Source organism: Oncorhynchus kisutch, linkage group LG14 (genome assembly GCF_002021735.2).
Source record: "Oncorhynchus kisutch isolate 150728-3 linkage group LG14, Okis_V2, whole genome shotgun sequence".
In the NCBI taxonomy this organism is placed as follows: Eukaryota; Metazoa; Chordata; class Actinopteri; order Salmoniformes; family Salmonidae; genus Oncorhynchus; species Oncorhynchus kisutch.
Window position 1 is genome coordinate 80,823,867 of NC_034187.2, and position 19,566 is coordinate 80,843,432.

The window sequence follows — 19,566 nt, forward strand, 5'->3', positions numbered from 1 at the left end:
AAGTCTCTCTCTCTCTCTGTCTCTGTCTGTCTCTCTCTCTGTCTCTCTGTCTCTCTCTCTCTCTCTCGTAAGGGGCAGGCAGTGGGCAGTGATGATTGTTAGGACCACGCAGGTGTGATTTAAAGCAAGCAGATGACACAAGTGGCAGGCAACCATCAACAGTAGTGGAATGTAGCAACCAGTGTTCCTTTTTGTTTACCGGTAGTGATGTCAGTCAGGTAAACAAGTACACCAAGTATACCGTCTCTGCATCCCAAAAGCGGGCACTATATAGAGAATAGGGTGGTATTGGAATGCATCCCCTTGCCTTTATGAGTGTGCAACAACAGCAACTGGGTTTAAAGGTCATTTTAGTTACATGAGCGCCCTATGGTGAGAATAGTAATAAGTCAGGGGTTCTTCTCTTATATAAAACCTGTCTGTCCTGTCTGTCCCGTCTATCCTGTCTATCCTGTCTGTCCCGTCTATCCTGTCTGTCCGTCTGTCCCATCTATCCTGTCTGTCCCATCTATCCTGTCTGTCCCGTCTGTCCTGTCTATCCTGTCCTGTCCCATCTATCCTGTCTCTCCTGTCTATCCTGTCTGTCCCGTCTATCCTGTTTGTCCTGTCGTATCCCGTCTATCCTGTTTGTCCTGTCTGTCCCGTCTATCCTGTCTGTCCCGTCTATCCTGTCTGTCCCGTCTATCCTGTCTGTCCCGTCTGTCCTGTCTGTCCCCGTCTTTCCCGTCTGTCCTGTCTGTCCCGTCTGTCCTGTCTGTCCCGTCTATCCTGTCTGTCCCTGTCTGTCCCGTCTGTCCTGTCTGTCCCGTCTATCCTGTCTGTCCCGTCTATCCTGTCTGTCCGTCTATCCCGTCTGTCCTGTCTATCCTGTCTGTCCTGTCTATCCCGTCTGTCCTGTCTGTCCCGTCTATCCTGTTTGGTCCTGTCTATCCCGTCTATCCTGTCTGTCCGTCTATCCTGTTTGTACTGTCTATCCCGTCTATCCTGTCCTGTCCCGTCTATCCCGTCTATCCTGTCTGTCCCGTCTATCCTGTCTGTCCCGTCTATCCTGTCTATCCCGTCTGTCCTGTCTGTCCCGTCTGCTCTTGCCTAGAAAAGCGTCAACATAGACGAGAGCCGATGCAGCTCAGTGGCAGACAACCATTAGCTCTCTGCTGTAGCGTCTCAGAGCAGGAGTACTGATCTAGGGTCAGTTTTGCCTTTTAAATCATAATGAATAAGAGGTCGGTACCTGATCCAAGATCAGCAATACAGATCTCACAGGCTGTTGGAGAGACGGCTGGCCTTAGATTGAAATAATCTCGTGCTATACAGCAGAGCTGTCCAGGAGACACTGCACTACACTGATTGATTGAAACACTAAGGGATGAACACTGAAAGGAAAAGTCCCCTGAAAAATGAGAGACGGTAAAAATTTACCTTAAAGGAAACTCCACCCAAAACGCTATTTTGGTATTTGTTTCATTAGTCGATTGTTGATATAATCCCAAATGTTTTGCGTGTCAGCAATCAAGTTTTCAAGATATATCACTTCGAAATACAGAAATACAGCCGCTATGATGCATTTTGCATCGTATGACGTCAACTTAAGTGTAAGTTCAAGATTTCTGTGGACAGAGGGAGAAAATAAACAGTAGTCAAACAGGCTAAACACAAGCAGTGAAGAGTCAGTGTGGCAAACAAAGTTTGCTAGTGGATGTATTGTGTTTTTCTTTTCACCATGGAATATTGTAAGTAAAAGTTGTAGAAGATCCTTGAAGTCCGGATATAAGTCAAGGGCGCAAGGCCAAATACAGCTCTCAACACTTCCTGGAAAAAAGTGCTGGCAAAGACAACAACGCCATTGTCCTTAATGCAAAATAACCTGGTAATTCACTCAGAGTACTGTTCAATAGGGGTTTGTGTCTGTCTGTCTGTCTGTCTGTCTGTCTGTCTGTCTGTCTGTCTGTCTGTCTGTCTGTCTGTCTGTCTGTCTGTCTGTCTGTCTGTCTTTGTGTGTTGGAGTCAGATGACGGAACACAGAATAGAAGACAGAAGAGAATTCTGTCTCTGTCCTTAAACAAGGCTACTTGACTGGGTGGTTCATTTCAATAGAGGGCTCTCTCTCTGTCCACCGGACCGGCCAGTCACTGGGTGGTTCATTTCAGTAGAGGGCTCTCTCTCTGTCCACCGGACCGGCCAGTCACTGGGTGGTTCATTTCAGTAGAGGGCTCTCTCTCTGTCCACCGGACCGGCCAGTCACTAGGTGGTTCATTTCAGTAGAGGGCTCTCTCTCTGTCCACCGGACCGGCCAGTCAGATAAACACCAGCCAACACAGAGTGAGAAACATGACCAGCAGTCCAGACAGGAGAGAGAAGGAGACATGGGACGGTTGGAGCTGGAGCATGGCTGGGTACAACTGGCAGGCTGAGGGCCCATTGACCCTGTCTTCCTCCTCCTCCTGCCTTTCCTCAGGCATTTCGATAGAGACCCTCAGAGTGTTCCCCCGGCCCCGAGCCTCGTCCTCCTCAGAAGTATAATCTTCTTCCTCCTGTAGATAGTGGTGTCTGAGGAGCGGTGGTCCCCCGGAGGGCGAGGAGGCCTGCTGTTGCTGTCTCAGTAATTTTACCTGGTATTCAAACAGAGGACGCTTCCCTCGCTGTGTTCAGCAACGGGAGACCAAGAGAGACAGAAAACAATGAACAGACATGTGGGGGAATGGCCAACAGACAGGCAGGGAGTAGGGGAGGAGGGGAAGGGACGGGGGGACAAGGGGAGGGAGGTGGAGGAGGGGGGACAAGGGGAGGGAGGTGGAGGAGGGGAAGGGACAGGGAGACAAGGGGAGGGAGGTGGAGGAGGGGAAGGGACAGGGGGCAAGGAGAGGGAGGTGGACGAGGGGAAGGGACAGGGGGCAAGGAGAGGGGGCAAGGACAGGGAGACAAGGGGAGGGAGGTGGAGGAGGGGAAGGGACGGGGGCAAGGAGAGGGAGGTGGAGGAGGGGGGACAAGGGGAGGGAGGTGGAGGAGGGGAAGGGACAGGGAGACAAGGGGAGGGAGGTGGAGGAGGGGAAGGGATGTGGAGACAAGGGAGTGAGGTGGAGGAGGGGAAGGGACAGGGAGACAAGGGGAGGGAGGGAAGGGACAAGGGGAGGGAGGTGGGAGGAGGGGAAGGGATGTGGAGACAATGGAGGGAGTGGAGGAGGGAAGGGATGTGGAGACAAGGGGAGGAAGGTGGAGGAGGGGAAGGGACGGAGACAAGGGGAGGCGGTGGGGAGGGGAAGGGACGGGGAGACAAGGGGAGGGAGGTGGAGGAGGGGAAGGGATGGGGAGACAAAGGGAGGGTGGTGGAGGAGGGAAGGGACGGGGAGACAAGGGGAGGGAGGTGGAGGAGGAGGGGAAGGGACGGGGAGACAAGGGGAGGGAGGTGGAGGAGGGAAGGGATGGGGAACAGGGTAGGTGGTGGAGGAGGGAAGGGACGGGGAGACAAGGGAGGGAGGTGGAGGAGGGGAAGGGACGGGGAGACAAGGGGAGGAGGTGGAGGAGGGGAAGGGACGGGGGAGACAAGGGGAGGGAGGTGGAGGAGGGGAAGGGACGGGGGAGACAAGGGGAGGGAGGTGGAGGAGGGGAAGGGACAGGGAGACAAGGGGAGGGAGGTGGAGGAGGGGAAGGGACGGGGAGACAAGGGAGGGAGGTGGAGGAGGGGAAGGGACGGGGAGACAAGGGAGGGAGGTGGAGGAGGGGAAGGGACGGGGGAGACAAGGGGAGGGTGGTGGAGGAGGGGGGACAAGGGGAGGGAGGTGGAGGAGGGGAAGGGCTGGGGGAGGGAGGTGGAGGAGGGGAAGGGACGGGGGAGGGAGGTTGGAGGGAGGTGGAGGAGGGGAAGGGACGGGGGAGGGAGGTGGAGGAGGTGGAGGAGGGGAAGGGATGGGATGGGGGAGGAGGGAGGGGGAGGAGCAGGAGAGTGGTGGTATGTGATGCTGTAATGAAATGATCTACTGTTGAAGTGAGGGCAGAAGGGAGGCAGTGGTGGCAGTAGTGAGTGAGCTTTGATAGTAGTGAGTGACCTTTGATAGTAGTGAGTGGTAGGTCCCATCACTGAGCTTCAGCCTGACTCAGGATCTCCGGCTCTAGGCAATGAGGGTCAGGGTCCAGGGTGGTCTGACCAGGGCAGTGGTGGCAGCAGCAGTTCTGGGGCTGGAGAGGTTTTATGGGGCTTTGCTCCTCCATGCTGGGGGCTAGATTGAGTGGCTGGGGCTAGATTGAGTGGCTGGGGTTAGATTGGGTGGCTGGGGTTAGATTGGGTGGCTGGGGCTAGATTGGGTGGCTGGGGTTAGATTGGGTGGCTGGGGCTAGATTGAGTGGCTGGGGTTAGATTGGGTGGCTGGGGCTAGATTGAGTGGCTGGGGTTAGATTGAATGGCTGGGGTTAGATTGAATGGCTGGGCTAGAGATTGAATGGCTGGGGCTAGATTGGGTGGCTGGGGTTAGATTGAATGGCTGGGGTTAGATTGAGTGGCTGGGGTTAGATTGGGTGGCTGGGGTTAGATTGGGTGGCTGGGGTTAGATGGGTGGCTGGGGTTAGATTGAATGGCTGGGGGTTAGATTGGGTGGCTGGGTTAGATTGGGTGGCTGGGGTTAGATTGAATGGCTGGGGTTAGATTGAATGGCTGGGGTTAGATTGGGTGGCTGGGGATAGATTGAATGGCTGGGGTAGATTGGGTGGCTGGGGTTAGATTGAATGGCTGGGGTTAGATTGAGTGGCTGGGGTTAGATTGGGTGGCTGGGGTTAGATTGAATGGCTGGGGTTAGATTGAATGGCTGGGGTTAGATTGAATGGCTGGGGTTAGATTGAATGGCTGGGGTTCGATTGTGAATTGCTGGGGTTAGATGGAGTGGCTGGGGTTAGATGGAATGGCTGGGGTTAGATTGAATTGGCTGGGGTTAGATTGAGTGGCATGGGGTTAGATTGAATGGCTGGGGTTAGATTGAATGGCTGGGGTTTAGATTGAATGGCTGGGGTTAGATTGAATGGCTTGGGGTTAGATTGAATGGCTGGGGTTTAGATGGAAAGTGGCTGGGGTAGATGGAATGGCTGGGGTTTAGATTGAATGGGCTGGGGTTAGATTGAGTGGCTGGGGTTAGATTGAATGGCTGGGGTTAGATTGAATGGCTGGGGTTAGATTGAATGGCTGGGGTTAGATGGAATGGCTGGGGTTAGATGGAATGGCTGGGGTTAGATTGAATGGCTGGGGTTAGATTGAATGGCTGGGGTTAGATGGAATGGCTGGGGTTAGATGGAATGGCTGGGGTTTCGATTGGAATGGCTGGGGTTAGATTGAATGGCTGGGGTTAGATTGAATGGCTTGGGGTTAGATGGAATGTCTGGGGTTAGATGGAATGTCTGGGGTTAGATTGGATAAAGGCATTCCTTGGTAGGTAAAATGCTAGCTAGTGCAAACGGTTTGTTTGGCCAGTGCAACGTCTTGGATCAGACACCGTTGGGGGAGAACCACCATAGAAACTGGCTTGGTGCAGGTTGGCTACATCACAGTGTGATCTACTCCTCACTGAATCTTATATAGTCAGTCAGTCAACAAGCCTGCCTTAAAGTGATGAGCTTATCAAATTGAGGTCTATCGAGACTTGGCAGGCTCATATTTGGGATTTGTTGGTAATGTGTTCACGAAGACAAGACTGCTTGTCAAATCACCAGACTAGTGTATTATTCTATAATGGTGTTATTTTTCAGTGATCTTTTAGACAAAAACCTGTTAAAGATGATCATCTCCATTCAGAGGCCTATTGTATAAACATGCCCACACTCAATACAGATTGAAAGTTAAGAAAAGTTTTTTGGGGGGTAAAAGTTGAGCTGTTCTGATGGGAGTGCTTATTCTACTGCAGGAGTCTTCAGGTACATAGATAGGACAGGAGAAGGGTCTGGGCTAGGCAGAATACCCAGGTAGCTGGAGGCAGCTTCAAGTCTGGGAGTAAAACTGTATTTTCAGCCCCATGGCAGTTGAGGAGCGAAGGGAGGGGAGCGGTGAGGTTCGGTGACCCAAGGCCCAAACACCTCTCTGGGTCTCCAGATCCTCCTCAGAAGAGGGCGTGGCGGTGGAGGAGGAGGTGGAGGATACGGAGGAGGAGGAGGGAGTGGATATGACTATGAGGCAGGGCAGGAGAAGGGGAAAGATGAGGATGAGGAGGAAGAGGAGGAACATGAAGAAGAAGAGGAGGAGCAAGAGGAGGGAGAGGAAGAGGAGGAGGAGGGAGAGGAAGAGGAGGAGGGAGAGGAAGAAGAGGAGGAGGAAGGGGAGGAGGAAATGAAGAGATGACACATATGAGGGGGGAGAGATCGAGGGGAGGAGACATAAAACAACCAGTGAGGGAGGGATACAGGTCAGGGTGGAGGAGAAGAAACAATGAAATGAGGAGGAGGAGGAGGAGGGGGTCAGTTCTGTTGTTGTTGTTGTCGCTGTTTGTTTTTTGGTTTGCGTTTTTTGTTTTTCAGTCTCTCATCACTACGTCAGACACCACCATCATCATCATCACCATCATCATCATCATCATCATCATCACAGAGTCATGCAGCTTCACTACTATCGGGTCAAACCCAGCCATGCGATTTGATTGGCAGATCAAAGCGGGAAGACAAAGCTGGCAGCAGCCAATCATGGAGCGGGGGGCAGTGGTGAGGGGGCGGAGTTTGGGAAAGATGGGGTCTGTGGCTTGGAAGTAGACACCTATAAAGGTAGTCGCAGCGGCTGCGGGGGCGGGGGCGAGAGGAGTACAGTCCTGTGGGTGAAGATAGACAGCTGATTCTCTTGCCTTGCTTAAGGTCACAGCCACACAGACTCCATACAGCAGCCATGCACAGCATCCATAAAGCTGCCATACACAACAGGTCTGTTCTTTATTGTTAGCTGGTAAAGAACCGCCAGCTAATGTTCTCTTACTGCAGCCCAGCCCAGCTCAGCCCAACCCAGCTCAGCCCAACCCAGCCCAGCCCAACCCAGCCCAACCCAGCCCAGCCCAACCCAGCCCCAGCCCAACCCAGCCCCGCCAACCAGCTCAGCTCAGCCCAACCCAGCCCCAACCCAGCTCAGCCCAACCCAGCCCAGCCCAGCCCAGCTCAGCCCCAACCCAGCCCAGCCCCAGCTCAGCCCAACCCAGCCCAGCCCAGCTCAGCCCAACCCAGCCCAGCCCAGCCCAGCCCAACCCAGCCCAGCCCAACCCAACCCAGCCCAACCCAGCTCAGCCCAACCCAGCCCAGCCCAGCCCAGCCCAGCCCAGCTCAGCCCAACCCAGCCCAGCCCAACCCAGCTCAGCCCAACCCAGCCCAGCCCAGCCCAGCTCAACCCAGCCCAGCCCAGCTCAGCCCAACCCAGCCCAGCCCAGCTCAGCCCAACCCAGCCCAGCCCAGCCCAACCCAGCCCAACCCAGCCCAGCCCAACCCAGCCCAACCCAGCCCAACCCAGCTCAGCCCAACCCAGCGCAACCAACCCAGCCCAGCCCCAACCCAGCCCCAGCTCAGCCCAACCCAGCTCAGCCCAACCCAGCCCAACCCAGCTCAGCCCAACCCAACCCAGCCCAGCTCAGCCCAACCCAGCTCAGCCCAACCCAGCTCAGCCCAACCCAGCTCAGCCCAACCCCAGCTCAGCCCAGCCCAACCCAGCCCAACCCAACCCAGCCCAGCTCAGCCCAACCCAGCCCAACCCAGCTCAGCCCAACCCAGCTCAGCCCAACCCAGCCCAATCCAGCTCAGCCCAACCCAGCTCAGCCCAACCCAGCCCAGCCCAACCCAGCCCAACCAAGCTCAGCTCAGCTCAACCCAGCTCAGCTCAGCCCAACCCAGCTCAGCCCAGTCCAGCTCAGCCCAACCCAGCTCAGCTAAACCCAGTCCAGCCCAGCGTAACCCAGCTCAACCTAGCCCAGCGAGGCTCAGCTCAGCGCAACCCAGCTCAGCTCAGCCCAACCCAGCTCAGCCCAACCTAGCTCAGCCCAACCCAGCTCAGCCCAACCCAACCCAGCTCAGCTCAACCCAGCTCAGCCCAACCCAACCCAGCTCAACTCAACCCAACCCAGCTCAGCCCAACCCAGCTCAGCCCAACCCAACCCAGCTCAGCTCAACCCAGCTCAGCCCAACCCAGCTCAACTCAACCCAGCCCAACCCAACCCAGCTCAGCCCAACCCAGCTCAACTCAACCCAACCCAGCCCAACCCAACCCAGCTCAGCCCAACCCAGCTCAGCCCAACCCAACCCAGCCCAACCCAACCCAGCTCAGCCCAACCCAGCTCAGCCCATCCCAACCCAGCCCAACCCAACCCAGCTCAGCCAAACCCAACATATCCCAGCTCAGCCAAACCCAACATATCCCAGCCCAGCCCAACATATCCCAGCCCAGTACGGCCAGTAAGGACTGAATTGGAGTACCTTTATCTCTGATACGCCACCAACTACTCTGTATGCAGGTGATAGGGAGGCCGTCCTCACCTGCACACACACACACACACACACACACACACACACACACACACACACACACACACACACACACCACACACACACACAACACACACACACACAACACACACACACACACACACACATGAATATACACAGGGAAAGAGACTCCAAGAGTCTGCACTGAGTCCACTGTACGCACTGAGATCCACAAACACAGAGACCCTAATGAACACTTGGTGTGAAACTGAAACGTTAATTTCTACTGAATATGACCCTTGTACACAGTATATCCTTAGGGAATGAAAGATCCTCTATATCTCTCTACCAAGTATGAGGAAACTAAATATATTAGGCGTATTTCAAATGAACACAGCACAGCAGCCCTGTTAAAGTGGGTAATTACACTGCCATTCTCTAGAAACTGGACATTGACTTGTGTCAAAATCTGAAACTGAGATGATTGCATCCTCTAGACTAGTGATTAGACATTGATTTGTGTCAAAAAACAACAAACTGAATGACGTGAGAAAATACCACAGTAAAACCCTACTGGGACTAATGACTAATGTGCAATCCAAAGTAACAATTAGAACATATCAGAACAATACCATTTGCCCAAAGAAAGTCAACACATGAACAGAACCTCCTTGTCGGTAAACTTGTGCCAGAAAATGCAAAAAAGTTGAGTCAAAAGTGCCATCTTTCACTTCAAAACATCCTATTGTTGTCAGGAATCCTGGTGGTGCTATAAGTGGGGCTAGAGAGAATAAAGACCCCTCTGTCTCTCTGAGTACCATGGGCTACTATGTCTCTCTGTCTCTCTGTTCTTTACCAAGACTGCTTGTTCTGTTGTTCTGTTGACTCTATAGGAATATAATAATCTCTAGAAGAGCCTTAGAGCCCTTAACCCTGGCAATTTAACTAGCAAACTCATTGGTACACTAGCCAGGTCACCCATTTTGGCACTATTGATTTCAATTTTTAGTTGTGTTGGTTTTGACTCACCCCGTCAGTGCCTGGCTGCAGCTGTCCGTTGATGCTGGCCGTGCGGAAGGGTGAGTGGGTGGACAGGCGTTTGTCCCACTCGCTCTGCCGCGGCTCCGGAACAGACTCCATGAAGCTTCTCTTCAGCTCACTGATACTGGTGTGGTGACGCATAATCTCTGCCTGGGTCTTATCCAGGTCCTGGGAGGAGGGAGAGGGGGGAGGGACAGAGAGTAGAAGGGGTTGAGAGAGGAGGGAGGGGAGAGAGGGGGGAGAGGGAGTAGGAGGGGTAGAGAGAAAAGGGAGGGACAGAGAGAGGGGAGGGAGAGTAGGAGGGGTAGAGAGAAAAGGGAGGGACAGAGAGAGGGGAGGGAGAGTAGGAGGGGTTAGAGAGAAAAGGGAGGGACAGAGAGAGGGGAGGGAGAGTAGGAGGGGTAGAGAGAAAAGGGAGGGACAGAGAGAGGGGAGGGAGAGTAGGAGGAGTAGAGAGAAAAGGGAGGGACAGAGAGAGGGGAGGGAGAGTAGGAGGGGTAGAGAGAAAAGGGAGGGACAGAGAGAGGGGAGGGAGAGTAGGAGGGGTAGAGAGAAAAGGGAGGGACAGAGAGAGGAGAGGGAGAGTAGGAGGGGTAGAGAGAAAAGGGAGGGACAGAGAGAAGGGAGGGAGAGTAGGAGGGGGTGGAGAGAGGGTGTAGGAACAGGGGAAGGGAGGGCGAGGACAGAGGGGGATGAGATGAGGAGAGAAAGAGGGAGAGTGGGAGGTGGGAGAGGGGTGGATTGTGGGGAGAGGGGGGGGAAAGAGAGAGAAAGGAGGGGTAGAGATTGGAGGGCGAGAAAGAAAGAAGAGAGACAGGGAGCAGAGAAGTCCATGATAGATAAAGTAGAGACAGAGAGCAGAGGAGAAGTCCATGATAGATAAAGTAGAGACAGAGAGCAGAGGAGAAGTCCATGATAGATAAAGTAGAGACAGAGAGCAGAGGAGAAGTCCATGATAGATAAAGTAGAGACAGAGAGCAGAGGAGAAGTCCATGATAGATAAAGTAGAGACAGAGAGCAGAGGGGAAGTCCATGATAGATAAAGTAGAGACAGAGAGCAGAGGAGAAGTCCATGATAGATAAAGTAGAGACAGAGAGCAGAGGAGAAGTCCATGATAGATAAAGTAGAGACAGAGAGCAGAGGAGAAGTCCATGATAGATAAAGTAGAGACAGGGAGCAGAGGAGAAGTCCATGATAGATAAGGTAGAGACAGAGAGCAGAGGGGAAGTCCGTGATAGATAAGGTAGAGACAGAGGGGATAGTTTAAGGGGAAGGCAGAAAGAGATAGCAAGGAAGGGCAAAAGGGTGAAGCCCCCAGATAGGAAGGGGGAAGGATGTCATTATTGGGGAAGTGACTGTTAATGACACAGTTACAAGTTCAGCAGAACACAATGTGATTGATGATTTGCTTATCATATCAAACTAAATGCAGTTGGAAGTTGGAACAGGCCTGCCCCTCTCAAAGAGGGCAAACAACATGACAACAACAGGCTCTAACAGGTCTTAGTCCATCCAGACCACATGATGTCCTATAGACAAACAACAGGCCTTAGTCCATCCAGACCACATGATGTCCTATAGACAAACAACAGGCCTTAGTCCATCCAGACCACATGATGTCCTATAGACAAACAACAGGCCTTAGTCCATCCAGACCACGTGATGTCCTATAGACAAACAACAGGCCTTAGTCCATCCAGACCACATGATGTCCTATAGACAAACAACAGGCCTTAGTCCATCCAGACCACGTGATGTCCTATAGACAAACAACAGGCCTTAGTCCATCCAGACCACGTGATGTCCTATAGACAAACAACAGGCCTTAGTCCATCCAGACCACATGATGTCCTATAGACAAACAACAGGCCTTAGTCCATCCAGACCACGTGATGTCCTATAGACAAACAGGCCTTAGTCCATCCAGACCACGTGATGTCCTATAGACAAACAACAGACTGTCCTGTGTTCTCTCCACTCTATTCCCTCCTATGTAGATTGAACTTTAGTCCATCCATCTCCGTCTAGTATCCGTGCCTGTCCATACCCATGGTGCAGAAGGTGATTGAGTCATTTCCCATGACCAATCTACCACATGTTGGGATCGTGATCAGAGAGATCAAATACAGCACCTATTAGACTAGATTCTCTTGGTTAATGACTATTCATAAACCACATCTGTTCTGAACAGAATCTGCATTGCCTAGGATTTTAATTTGATCATTATTTTGTTGCTGAGAACTGCAGGAAAATAACATTTGTAGGTTTAAAAAGGCGTCTTAAAGTCGGTAATTTCCACTTAAAAATGTCAGACTTGATTTGCCGTAAAACATTTTTGATCAACCCCTACAAAATTTTTGTTCCATTAATTATAATCCAAGTTATAATTCACATATCCTATTGCTGAAGGATTATTTTCCAGCTGTTGCAAACGGGCTCAAATTAAGATCCTACATCTGTATATAGAGCCTGAGCTTTAGACCAGGGTACATAAGGGAGTCCCATAGAGTGCTGGTCAAAAGAAGTGCACTACATAGGGAATATCATGCCATTTTGAAACAGAGCCAGAGAGTAGAAAGGAGCTCTGAGAGGTAAAACTATGGGGAGAACATTGAAGTGTTATGTTTCACTAAAAGAGCATCGGTCTGGCTCCCTGCCAGTGAACTGGTACCACGGTAACTGAAGCCCAAAACTTTTATCTGTCTGACTCAACCTGCTCTACATACGGTGCACTCGGAAAGTATTCAGACCCCTTGACCTTTTTAAACATTTTGTTACGTTACACCTTTACTCTAAAATGAATTAAATGAGTTGTTTTCCTCATCAATCTACACACAATAGCCCATAACGAAAAAGCGAAAAACAGGTTTAGAAATTTTTTGCAGAAATACTTTATTTACATCAGGATTCAGACTCTTTGCTACGAGACTCAACATTGAGCTCAGGTACATCCTGTTTCCATTGATCATCCTTGAAATGTTTCTACAACTTGATTGGAGTCCATCTGTGGTAAATTCAATTGATTGGACATGATTTGGAAAGGCACACACCTGTTTATATAAGGTCCCAGAGTTGACAGTGTATGTCAGAGCAAAAACCAAGCCACGAGGTCGAAGGAATTGTCCGTAGAGCTCAGAGACAGGATTGTGACGAGGCACAGATCTGGGGAAGGGTGCCAAAAAATGTGTGCAGCATTGAAGGTAGCCAAGAACACAGTGGCCTCCATCATTCTTAAATGGAAGAATTTTGGAACCACTCTTCCTACAGCTGGCCGTCTGGCTAAACTGAACAATCGGGGTGGAAGGGCCTTGGGGGAGGTGACCAAGAACCCGACGGTCACTCTGACAGAGCTTCAGAGTTCCTCTGTGGAGATGGGTGAATCTTCCAGAAGGATAACCATCTCTGCAGCACTACACAAATCAGGCCTTTATGGTAGAGTGGCCAGACGGATGCCACTCCTCAGTAAAAGGCACATGACAGCCTACTTGGAGATTGCCAAAATGCACTTAAAGTACTCAGACCATCAGAAACAAGATTCTCTGGTCTGATGAAACCAAGATTGAACTCTTCAGCCTGAATGCCAAGCGTCACGCCTGGAGGAAACCTGGCACCATCGAGGGAAACATGAACGGAGCAAAGTACAGAGAGATCCTTGATGAAAACCTGCTCCAGAGTGCTCAGGACCTCAGACTGGGACGAAGGTTTACCTTCCAACAGGACAACGACCCTAAGCACACAGCCTAGACAACGCAGGAATGGCTTTGGGACAAGTCTCAGAATGTCCTCAAGTGGCCCAGGCAGAGCCCGGGCTTAAACCCGATCGAACATCTCTGGAGAGATCTGAAAATAGCTGTGCAGCGACGCTCCCCATCCAACCTGACAGAGCTTGAGAGGATCTGCAGAGAAGAATTGGAGAAACTCCCCAAATACAGGCGTGCCAAGCTTTGTAGCGTCATACCCAAAAAGACTTGAGGTTCTAATAGCTGGCAAAGGTGCTTCAACAAAGTTCTGAGTAAAGGGGTCTGAATACTTATGTAAAATGTGATATTTCATTTAAATTTTCTTTTCTTTTTATACATTTGCAAACAAAAGGAGAACTGACTCACCAGAACTATAAGGCACTAACGTTACCTAACAATAACAACATCAACTGATGCCACTGGCAACGCTATAAAATCTCCACAAAAGAGAGACCGAGTCTGCAGTGGTACAGTAGAACACATTCGTCCATTACCCTAGCGACTAGTGCTTTTTGAGGTTTGGTTTTGGTTTCAATAAGATGATAAAAAAATAGTTTCCGATTGCAATAATTGGAGAGAGAAAAAAAATTGTAAATGCACTGCATTATGTGGGTTGAATGATGTCACACAGATTAAAACAAGTCCCATGAAGTGAACTGTCCTTATTAACCAACATAACTTTTATAAAAAATATTTCAGTTGTTGTTTATATTATATCTGTTTTATTTGATGGCTTTATTATTTCATTCCAAGTCATCATCTCATCTCTATAATGTTGGGTTCTAACTTCACTATTTTAGACCTTACTGATACCTTTATTTAACGAAGGCAGTTGATTATCTTACGTGTATAATAAACTCTCTGACTCTGTCTTTGAAAAAGATAATTTCGTTAAAAAAAATCCAACTAACTTCACAGATCTTCATTGTAAAGAGTTTAACTTCTTAGGGCTAGGGGGGCATTATTCGGAAGTTCGGATGAATGACGTGACGTGGTTGAGAGAATGCCAAGAGTGTGCCAAGCTTTCATCAAGACAAAAAGGGTGGCTATTTAAAGAATCTCAAATATAAAATATATATTTTTAGTTTTGATGTCTTCACTATTATTCTACAATGTAGAAAACTAGTGAAATAAAGAAAGACCCTGGAATGAGTCGGTGTTCTAAACCTTTTGACCATTCTGAACGACAGAAATAAAGCATTTCAATTGTTTACCACAGAAACTCTACTGTGGCAATTTACCAGACACTTTGTATGAATGGAAAACTAATGTTGGTGTTATTATCTCATTTGTTTCCTATTTATTTTTGTCCAACAGTGTGTGATACGGTCATTCCTTATCAAGATCGGGGGTTAAATATCCCTGGACTGTCCATATTTGACTGTCCATATTTGACTGTCTATATTTGACTGTCCATATTTGACTGTCCATATTTGACTGTCCATATTTGACTGTCCATAGTTGACTGTCCATAGTTGACTGTCTATATTTGACTGTCCATAGTTGACTGTCCATAGTTGACTGTCCATATTTGACTGTCTATATTTGACTGTCTATATTTGACTGTCCATAGTTGACTGTCCATATTTGACTGTCTATATTTGACTGTCCATAGTTGACTGTCCATATTTGACTGTCTATATTTGACTGTCTATATTGACTGTCCATATTTGACTGTCTATATTTGACTGTCTATATTTGACTGTCCATATTTGACTGTCCATATTTGCCAGCAGACCTACCGCTACACCAGCCCAGGCCACGATTGAACTACATTTTGACATTAGGATACACTTGGCACTTGTATGTCGTAGCCATAGTGGAGACCAATATTTATCTTGTGTTATTAAGCTGTACAAGACTACAGTTGTTGATCCCTTTCTGACCATCTGAATGTTGCAGTGATAGTGCCTAGGTCGATCGCGTTTGAGAGAGAAAATGATTTTGATAGCAACCCCCCCCCCCCCCCCCCCCCCCCCCCCCCCCCCCCGATCCTAGTGACTTGACTGCCCCCACATGGTCAGAAAGAGAACTGCTCTTTTTCAGAGAATCACAAGACTCATTTTTTTTTCAATTTAATGATACAGCAGGAAAATTCTCGGCGGCAAAAGAGTGATCAAGTTAAGATCCAACATCTGTATATAATGTATTATAAAAATGGGTGGTTCGAGCCCTGAATGCTGATTGGCTGACAGCCGTGGTATATCAGACTTACCAATTACATGGTAACCAGTATATAATAGCAATAAGGAACCACGGGGGTTTGTGGTATATGGCCAATATACCCCGGCTAAGGGCTGTACGCAGGCACTTCTCGTTGCGTTGTACTCTAGAGCAGCCCTTGCCAAAAGGAGAGAGACAGATTTACCCTTTGACCCTAGGTGACCATTTCACTGGTGGTAGTATGGTATGCTGGCATGCATGAGGGGTGAGTGTGAGTAGGATTCCTCTTATGCACACAACCTGGGAGTACACACACACACACACACACAAACACACACACACACACACACACACAACACACACACACACACACACACACCACACACACAGCAATGTGCCTGAGGATACTTGGTCCTGAGCCAGCCGACAGTTATTATTGTGATGATAATCATGAATCAGAGACATGGCTGTGTCCTAAACGACACCATATTCTCTATTCAGGGGTGTTCAACTCTGACCCTACGAGGTTCACAGCCTGCTGGATTTCTGTTCTACTTCATACTTAATTGCACCCACCTGGTGTCCCAGGTCTAAGTCAGTCCCTGATTAGAGGGGAATCACCCACCTGGTGTCCCAGGTCTAATTCAGTCCCTGAATAGAGGGGAATCACCCACCTGGTGTCCCAGGTCTAAACCAGTCCCTGATTAGAGGAGAATCACCCACCTGGTGTCCCAGGTCTAATTCAGTCCCTGATTAGAGGGGAATCACCCACCTGGTGTCCCAGGTCTAATTCAGTCCCTGATTAGAGGGGAATCGCCCACCTGGTGTCCCAGGTCTAAACCAGTCCCTGATTAGAGGGGAATCGCCCACCTGGTGTCCCAGGTCTAAACCAGTCCCTGATTAAAGGGGAACAATGAAACAATGCAGTGGAACTGGCTTCCAGGTTCAGAGTTCAGTTTGAAGGCTCTATATGGTGCACTACTTTAGACCACAGTCCTACGGGCCCTGGTACCTGGTCAGTCCTACGGGCCCTGGTACCTGGTCAGTCCTACGGGCCCTGGTACCTGGTCAGTCCTACGGGCCCTGGTCAGTCCTACGGGCCCTGGTCAGTCCTACGGGCCCTGGTACCTGGTCAGTCCTACGGGCCCTGGTACCTGGTCAGTCCTACGGGCCCTGGTCAGTCCTACGGGCCCTGGAACCTGGTCAGTCCTACGGGCCCTGGTACCCTGGTCAGTCCCTACGGGCCCTGGTCAGTCCTACGGGCCCTGGTACCTGGTCAGTCCTACGGTGCCCTGTACCTGGTTCAGTCCTACGGGGCCCTGGTCAGTCCTACAGGCCCTGGAACCTGGTCAGTCCTACGGGCCCTGGTACCTGGTCAGTCCTACGGGCCCTGGTCAGTCCTACAGGCCCTGGAACCTGGTCAGTCCTACGGGCCCTGGTACCTGGTCAGTCCTACGGGCCCTGGTCAGGTCCTACAGGGCCCTGGAACCTGGTCAGTCCTACAGGCCCTGGTACCTGGTCAGAGTCCTACGGGCCCTGGTCAGTCCTACAGCGCCCTGGAACCTGGGTCAGGTGTCCTACGGGCCCTGGTACCTGGTCAGTTCCTACGGGCCCTGGTCAGTCCTACAGGCCCTGGAACCTGGTCAGTCCTACGGGCCCTGGTACCTGGTCAGTCCTACGGGCCCTGGTCAGTCCTACAGGCCCTGGAACCTGGTCAGGATCCTACGGAGCCTGGTACCCTGGTCAGTCCTACGGGCCCTGGTCAGTCCTACAGGCCCTGGAACCTGGTCAGTCCTACGGGCCCTGGTACCTGGTCAGTCCTACGGGCCCTGGTCAGTCCTAACAGGCCCTGGAACCTGGTCAGTCCTACAGGCCCTGGTACCATGGTCAGTCCTACGGCCCTGGTCAGTCCTACAGGCCCTGGAACCTGTTCAGTCTCTACGGGCCCTGGTACCTTGGTCAGTCCTACGGTGCCCTGGTCAGTCCTACAGGCCCTGGTACCTGGTCAGTCCTACAGGCCCTGGAACCTGGTCAGTCCTACGGGCCCTGGTACCTTGTCAGTCCTACGGGCCCTGGTACCTGGTCAGATCCTACGGGCCCTGGTACCTGGTCAGTCCTACGGCCCTGGGTACCTGGTCAGTCTACGGGCCGTGGTACCCTGGTCAGTCCTACAGGCCCGGGAACCTGGTCAGTCCTACGGGCCCTGGAACCTGGTCAGTCCTACGGGCCCTGGTCAGTCCTACAGGCCCTGGTCAGTCCTACGGGCCCTGGTACCTGGTCAGTCCTACGGGCCCTGGTACCTGGTCAGTCCTACGGGCCCTGGTCAGTCCTACAGGCCCTGGTCAGTCCTACGGGCCCTGGTCAGTCCTACAGGCCCTGGTCAGTCCTACGGGCCCTGGTACCTGGTCAGTCCTACGGGCCCTGGTCAGTCCTACAGGCCCTGGTACCTGGTCAGTCCTATGGGCCCTGGTCCCTGGTCAGTCCTACGGGCCCTGGTCAGTCCTACGGGCCCTGGTCAGTCCTATGGGCCCTGGTCAAAAGTAGTGCACTATGTTGGTAATAGGGGTACCTTTGGGACACAGCCACGGGCCCAAGGTCAACAGAGATGAGGGTCAGAGAGAGTCATTTGGTTATGGTTTAGATACAGGAAAAGCACGATGAGTGACAGAGGCAGTGTTTCAAATGGCACCCTATTCCCTATACACTGCACTAACATTTGCCCAGGTCCTAGTTAAAAGTAGTTAAAAGTAGTGAACCATTTAGGGAATAGGGTGACTGTGAGAGGTACAGTACAGTAGAGTGAAGGTTATGTTGTTAAGGAGGTCCAGGTCTCACAATGAGAATGACAACAGAGGGCAGCATCATTAACGTGTCAATAACATCACTGAGAATGAAAATATATGACTGGGAAAGTCTATCAATCAAATTGGTGTCCGTCACCAACGCAGCTGACGAAGAACAGCCTAACTCATCCAACATCATTCCTATTGGAACACTTCCCCGTTAGGAGGATACCAGTGGTCGTTGCAGAAATCATACATTTGACGACCATTGCTGACGACAATAACATTTGGAAAAAGCATCCAAAACTGCAAGTAATTATCGACTAAAAGGTGCAATAACAACAACAAACAAACAAAACAAAAAGAAAACGATTTGACAAGCAGGCTGAAATCAAAGGGGGATAGGGCATGCTGGGTAGACGGTGACCACTGACATTCAGTCTTAAAGGCCAAACTGGTGCACCCTTTCAGACTCAATGCCTATAGCTTTTAAATAATACTGGACTATGATCGTGATAGTTGAAACACTCCCAATCATATATCAAACAATTGTGGAAAACGACCCTTCTGGGCACACACACAACGTTGAATCAACGTTGTTTCCACGTCATTTCAATGAAGCGTGAAACCAAATGTAGAATCAACGTTGAATTGATGCCTGTGCCCAGTAGGGAAGATGCTGAGATCAAAACAACGAGTAAAGTGAGTACTTGCATTGGAAGGAAACAGGAAAAGAGTGCATGCCAAGCCATTAGGGTTCAGCTGAAAGCAGGGTGGATGTAGAAATAAAAAAAAGAGAGAATAGAAGAGTCGGAGTCAAGACAAACAGAAGAAGAAGACAAGAAGACAAGATTCCCCTCTGATAAACAGAAGAAGAAGACAGGCAAGTGAACACAACTCCCATGCAGAGAGAGAGAGAGAGAGAGAGAGAGAGAGACAGAGAGAGAGAGAGAGAGAGAGAAGAGAGAGAGAGAGAGAGAGAGAGAGAGAGAGAGAGAGAGAGAGAGAGAGAGAGAGACAGACAGACAGAGAGAGAGAGACAGAGAGAGAGAGACAGAGAGAGAGAGAGAAAGAGAGAGAGACAGAGAGAGAGACAGAGAGAGAGACAGAGAGAGAGAGACAGAGAGACAGACAGACAGAGAGAGAGAGAGAGACACAGAGAGAGAGAGAGAGACAGAGAGAGCATGCACAGAGAGAGAGAGAGAGAGAGAGAGAGAGAGAGAGAGAGAGAGAGAGAGAGAGAAAGAGAGAGACAGAGAGAGCATGCACAGAGAGAGAGAGAGAGAGAGAGAGAGAGAGAGACAGAGAGAGAGAGAGAGAGAGAGAGAGAGAGAGAGAGAGACAGAGAGAGACAGAGAGACAGAGAGACAGAGAGAGACAGAGAGAGAGAGAGAGAGAGACAGAGAGAGAGAGAGAC

At 50.7% G+C, this 19,566-nt stretch overlaps 1 protein-coding gene across 5 annotated transcripts in view; it reads right to left on the reverse strand.

Annotated features, from left to right (window-relative positions):
* The window catches only part of LOC116353432 (protein 4.1-like), a 61,882-nt gene that overhangs the window by 35,261 nt on the left and 7,055 nt on the right, over positions 1-19,566 (reverse strand). For all 5 annotated transcript variants that reach the window (XM_031789048.1, XM_031789046.1, XM_031789047.1 and 2 more), the window contains one exon: positions 9,451-9,630. In XM_031789048.1, the coding sequence (XP_031644908.1) occupies positions 9,451-9,630 (180 nt within the window). The remainder of the gene's footprint in view (positions 1-9,450; positions 9,631-19,566) is intronic.